At 40.5% G+C, this 6,309-nt stretch overlaps 1 protein-coding gene across 1 annotated transcript; it reads right to left on the bottom strand.

The window, feature by feature from the left end:
* Positions 1-261: 261 nt before the first annotated feature.
* Positions 262-5,084, bottom strand: manbal (mannosidase beta like). The gene is made up of 3 exons (XM_057846952.1): positions 3,012-5,084; positions 2,199-2,367; positions 262-2,051 (listed from the first exon to the last, which is right to left on the bottom strand). Exons 2-3 carry the CDS (start codon positions 2,346-2,348, stop codon positions 1,941-1,943), a joined length of 261 nt encoding a protein of 86 aa, XP_057702935.1. The 5' UTR covers positions 2,349-2,367; positions 3,012-5,084; the 3' UTR covers positions 262-1,940.
* Positions 5,085-6,309: the final 1,225 nt, after the last annotated feature.

The following is a 6,309-nucleotide window of genomic DNA, read 5'->3' as shown; positions in this document are numbered from 1 at the left end:
TTTTACGATTCCAATTCCATTATCGATATTGTTTCACGATTCAATTCTTTATCGATTCCCTTATCGATTCTAATTTGGGGAAAAAGAAGAACAAACGTTTTGATTGGCATCAAGTTTGTTTAATCAGAAGTCACAACCTTACAAACTCACAACGAGATCAAAAGAGGCCCAAAGCCTCAATGTTAACTGTGGCAATAAGTGGCAAATACACAAGAATGTGTAACATTTTACTGAAACATTTCTCTAATAGAAATAAAAAATATTGGTATATATTGGCAGATAGGTTGTTGTTCTGCCTTTGGCAATATGTGTTAAAGCTGGGGCCCCCAAACTTTTTCCTGTGAGGGCCACATAACTTTTCCCTTCTCTGATGAGGGGCCGGGGTCAGTTTGTAACAGAAAAAGTGTGACGATTGCAGAAATGCATAAATGTAAAAAATTATTGTTTTTCAGAAAGCCAAAATCAAATAACCCTTTCTGGATTCTTCACGGAATGAAAGTAAACAAAATAAAAATAATAATATAATATAATAATAATAATAATTAAAACACTATTAATTAAATAGATAACAACCAAATAACCCTCTCTGAATTCTTCAAGGAAAAGGCCAGGAAATAAATAACACGATTGAGAAAAAAAAAAAAAAAAATCAAAATGGCCGGACCAAATGTGGAGGCGGGCCGTATTTGGGCCGCGGGCCGTATTTGGGCCGCGGGCCGCAGTTTGGGGACTACTGGGTTAACGCGTATTATTTACCATTACATTGAAATGCATGCCTTTTAGTTTTTGTGGCGCTTACACGCTCAAGTGGGGGCGCCCTTGCGCTTCCTCACGCGAAGAAGAACACGCTCCCGTGAAGAACAGCGCACTTACACCCGAAGAAGAAATGCCGCATCCAAGTGAGTGAGCGAGTTAAAGAGAGAGGGAAACACTTCTACGAGCCTATGTTCTTTGTTAATGTTAATATCTACAGAGGCAACGCCTGTATGTATCATCTTTTGTGTTGTTGTTATTGTGTTTCCACTCGCGATCGGACACTTAAATCCAGTTGTGTAGTGGTTTGAATGATGTGCTAATGCTAGCGAACGAATGCTAACCATTTGTTATTACTGTTATTAGCAGCTAATCATCGCTGATTTACGTTGATGCAAACCTGTTTGTTATTGGGGATGAAATTGATTTGTTTCATTTCTATTCTTAGTTTCACTCTTCAAGTGATGGTTGAATAAAGTCAGCAAGTTATACCAAGGTCTTCTGCATCGTCATTTGGGAGTTTAGCTAGCTGTATAGCCAGGACTGAGCCTTAGCCTCTCTGTGAGGACAGCGCAGTCATATTCCCTCCCGATGCAGTTATCTCCACCTTGCAATGACTGCAAGTCGCTTTGTTGTACAAAGTACCTCACAAAAAACACTCAACAATATGTACAAATGCAAGAAAAACCCGTTTTTACACACTTACTGCAACAAAATGTGTGATTAACAATAACTGACGTGCTGTAATCTATTACAACGACAAAGCTAATCAGGACGTTACGCCATTCAAAATTAGTCAATAGCTGTGTCTTGATTCTTCACTCCAGGGTTTTGACATCAACGTTACTTTTCCATAGATTGTACCCAATACTGTCATGAGAATTTTCAGTTTTCTTATACGTGTCTCTGTGGGTGTCTCGTGTATTGGGACACAGCTATTACGACAAGTCAGGACATTACATAATCAAAATTGCAGTAAAATGAGTAAGGACGTTTATCTTTGATGTTTGCTACAAAGTTTATTATTTGTTTTAAAAAACAAAGTGATAGAAAAAAACTAGAAATGGTCGTTGCTTATTCAGACAAAAGCCATTGTCAATTTTAGTAACTGACGTTTTTGTAGGAGTGGCAAAGAAGAGAAATACAGACTAAAAAAATGACACACAAAGTTCTGTGATGACGCATAGTTATCGCTTCTTTTTGCTTTCCTTTTTAGATTTTGGTCTAATTTGAGGCACTGACGCTTTGGGTTTCTTCGAATGGTCCGCTGCCTTGCCGTTAGTGGACTCGGTCTCCTCCTGCAACGGCAACACAAATACACTTCATCAATATTTATCATAATTCACTTTACAAATAAAAGTTGTGTAACTTGTAATCACATTCAAAATAGAAAACAACTCCTTAGACTTAGAGAATGTCCTATCAATAGATTCTTAATTTCTTACCTTTTCGTGCCCTTTAGAGGTGGGCACGATGATTGCCAGAATGCAAATGAGCTGGAAGATGGCACCAAGAAAGAGGCCGTAGCGGAGCAGGCTTTCAAGAAAAGTTGGTTCAGGAACTTCCGGGGGAGACAAGTCCATATCTGCAGACATTTTTGCTGCTTTCTGGAACCTGTGGAGCACATTGAAAAAAAGAAAACGTCAAGCATTCCACCACATATAAATGCAAGTTAAGTTTTGCCTGTGTGCAGGTTTTTTTCCCTTTTTGTTTTTGTGAAAAGTACCAAATATTTAATTACACTTTAATATTCATTTCAGTCATATACTGAGATGTTGTCCTATCACTGATGTAACACGACGCCTGCTACAGTCTCCTGAACGCAGCAAAGCATAGAAAGACTGCATTAAATGGCTACAACGTGACATTAATAACCTCAAACTATATTACATATTGCTGTAAAATACCTTGTGGGCGACGCCTGCTACAGTCTCCTGAACGCAGCAAAGCATAGAAAGACTGAATTAAATGGCTACAACGTGACATTAATAACTTGAAACTATATTACATATTGCTGTAAAATACCTTGTGTGAAAAGGTGCATGCTCTTGTGATATGAAAAAAAAATGCCTTACAGTTCCAGACATATTTACTGAACCGATTACAAAGACAGATCGATAATACACATAAACATGCACATTCGCATCGTTATTATTCTTGGGTTTTTACGACGTCGCTAAGAGTGCCCTGAACCCAGCAAAGCACCGAAAATCTGCGTTTAAACTGCACCAATGTGACTAGCAACAATAAGAACTTACCAGAACTGTAAATATTGTTATTTTCCCCAAACAAGTTCGTGGATGCAAACCTGGGGCAGCTAAAACTCGTAGAACACGCAGAATATTTTTGAAAGATGGCCTATAGACGAACGAATAACAATCCTCTAACCGGAAATGACGATTTGCTCCTAAAGTACTTCCGGTACCTAGTGGACTAATCGCATTCGGTTGCCGTTGAGTTTGCAAATGTCGGCCTCTAACGGCGAATAGTGAGCATGGAACTATTCCCCCCATGTCCCCATTTCCCTGTGTGTTATGGATTATTATTACTGTACGTATTTGAATTCTGTGTTGCGTAATCCTGCTGTATTTAATTGTACTTTCAGCGAGAGCTTAGTAGCATGGAATATATTTGCAATTGCTCACAGTGACGTTTGAACCAGACCAATGTATTGACGAAATCACTCAGGTATGTAAGGGTGTCCATAAAGTCTCTTTACCATTTCAAAAATTTATTAAAAATGCAATTGATGAGATATTTTATTCAGATTTGTTCTATTGTATTCAGCGTTTATTGAAGTTTTTTAATTTTTTTTTAATTTTTTTACCTCTTTTAATACACTTCTACATGGGCACCATTAGTTGCACGAAGCACAAATGACTCTTCTGCAAATGTTCACCTTGACCCTTAACTGAATTCTCGCAGTCGGCGTGATGTCACGATTACGTCATCTTGCATAGCAACGTGTCGCCATTTTGAGATGGGGGCACGCACAGGTAAACATCAGTATACAAACGTTGTCTGAAATTCATATATTTCAGCTGTGTTTTGCGTCTTTTTTCCATAAAAACGTCTTAAACATGACATTATTATCACGAGTCACTGCCGAAAGACGCGAGGAGGCGATACAACTTAAAATTAGCGTTTATTGGCTTGCAAATCTGCCCATACAAAGTTGCACTTGATAGCTGGATAAACAATCCAAACGAATGCATAGCTGCCAACTTTCACGCTTTGAGCGTGAGACACACGCAATTGCCCGTTTTCTCACGCACACACGCCACACATCCAATTTCTCATGCAAAAAAAAACACCGATCTGATTTTGGGCCGAGACTCGTTCGTTTCTTTTTCTAACTCTCTGACAGTAGATGGCGCTACTCACCACTGTAACCCTATTCGCTGCATAAACATCCTTGTTGTGACAGAAGAAGAACTTCAAGAAGATAATCGCGGGAGAACCTCGAATGGAGAAAGAATCTCTGAAGAAAGTAATATCCAATCTGAAGATTACAGTAGTGATGGGACGAAATGGGCCGAGGTTCCGAAGCTTGTGTCGAGTAATGGGAGGGGCGTTTCCACAAAGCATGTATCGAGGCGCGCGTCATTTCGGCAAAACCCGGAATTTGTGGCGTGTAAAGCCTTGCCGGCCGGCTGAATCTCTTTCATGCTTAGGGAATGGTCCGACGTTTATCGCGCATTGCAAACACAGTACAGACTACGGTATAAATTGGTTGCAAAACGCAATGGCGATCGCCTGTTATCTCACATTTTGTGGATTTCGGGCTCCTATACTTGTTACACCTGTGCGCAACAGTGCAACTTGTCCAATCCATTTTTCAAGCCTTGTCCGTTGCTTGCGATGGAACCTGCGCGAAAAAGGCGATCCTCGCCTGTTTGGGAACATTACGATTTGATTGCTTCCAATAAGGTAAGGGAGAAAAACTTTATTAATCCCCAAACACCCTTGCTGATGCAACCCTGGAGGCCCAAAAGTACCTATCTGAACCAAACATCGACAGAATGAACAATCCATTAGTATACTGAGGGACACATATAAAATACCTACCCAAATTTATATAAACTGCCACTCGCATTACTCTGCACCCCAGCTTCATCTGTGCCTTGTGAAAGAATATTTTCTAAAGCTGATGGAATATTGTCCAAAAAAAAGAGCCCAATTCTTTACTCTAAACCTGACTAGACACAGGGGTATTGCGGATATTGCGATAACTAGATAGTAACCTTTGCTATGTGTGGAAGTCATTTAAAGTGCCTGTGACACGAAAAAGCATGTTTATTTCATAATACACGCGGTATTTTATGCCCCTGAATGATATGGACCGCTTGGATGTGTGTGGAAGCGATCGCTATATTTATTTAGTTTTTTGAATCCCGCGCCATGAAAATGAGTGACTTCCGGCTTCGGTCTCTCATTGAGGAGGAGGGCGCTGTGACGTGTTAGTGACGGGATCTGTTGTTCACTTGAGTAAACGAATCCATTCCGGTTCGTTCAGTAAAACGATTCGTTCAAACGAATCGTTCAACGAATCGTTCAACGAATCGTTCGCCCCCCTCATCTCCCTCCCCACCCAAATGAATCGTTCGGTTAGTGAACGGGAAGTGACGTTGCCGAACGAATCACCAAAGACCGCTTCGCAGTATAACTGAACGGGAAGTGACATTGCTTGGTCCCTCCCTCTCTTGCACATTGACCACTCGTCGTAGTTTCAGAAATGAGAGACAGGCGATATCATTCTGCTCTCAGAGACAGCCTCGTCTCCCTCCTGCTGCTGCAAAAGCGAGGGAGAACTTCCGCGTCGTCTGTACTAGTTCTATGGGCTCAAAGTCATGGCTCGTGCTTGCATTTCGAATTAGGACACGGTTAAACATTTTCCTTTTGAGGGGGAAGTCGGGGTTTGGGGTCGGGGGCGCACGGACTTTCTTTAGCATGATCTTGCTCACATATACAATGCTGCTGCTAACAGCCAACGCGGCATGCCTGCTGTCACGAAAATAAAAATAAATCGAAAGTTTAATTTCTAATTATGGAACGGCCAACACATCATATTAACCTCTCGCTCTGTTGTATTTTTGTTTTTTATTATTAAGATGATCGTTTTGAATTTTTGCACTGGTATTAATAAATAAAATAATCCGGTCAGCTCCCCTGTCGTCCCCGCATCTCAGATCGTCAAATGCTGACGAGAAATAATTGTTTGCTTTATGATTTCGCCTTTCTACTCTCATTAGTCTGTTAAGAAAAATGTAGACATATTGCGACATCTCCCGTGTCCGCGCGCTTTGTTTTTGGGGCGCTTGAGTAGCACATGATGGACGGATTGACATAATTTGTCAAACCAACCGACACCCTCTGACACGAAAAAAAAAAAAAAAAAACACTCGGAAAAAATTGACATGTATATACAGTTTCATTGCAAATCAGTATTATGGTGATCATACTAAATATTATTTTTTTTTCTGTGCACATATGAGGTACATATCGCTGCCATGAAGCCTCCATATAGTGACAGTTCTCTGCCCGCTTCACTGCCGT

The sequence above is a fragment of the Corythoichthys intestinalis genome, chromosome 9 (genome assembly GCF_030265065.1).
Source record: "Corythoichthys intestinalis isolate RoL2023-P3 chromosome 9, ASM3026506v1, whole genome shotgun sequence".
In the NCBI taxonomy this organism is placed as follows: Eukaryota; Metazoa; Chordata; class Actinopteri; order Syngnathiformes; family Syngnathidae; genus Corythoichthys; species Corythoichthys intestinalis.
Note: the sequence above shows the minus strand (reverse complement) of the source record. Positions and strands in the feature narration are given on the sequence as shown.

Bases quoted from the DNA above. Each gene is read 5' to 3' on its own strand.
- manbal (XM_057846952.1), bottom strand. From the start codon at position 2,348: ATGTCTGCAGATATGGACTTGTCTCCCCCGGAAGTTCCTGAACCAACT. The intron at 2,052-2,198 runs GTAAGAAATTAA...TTGCCGTTGCAG, and splicing joins CCTCTAAAGGGCACGAAAAG to GAGGAGACCGAGTCCACTAA.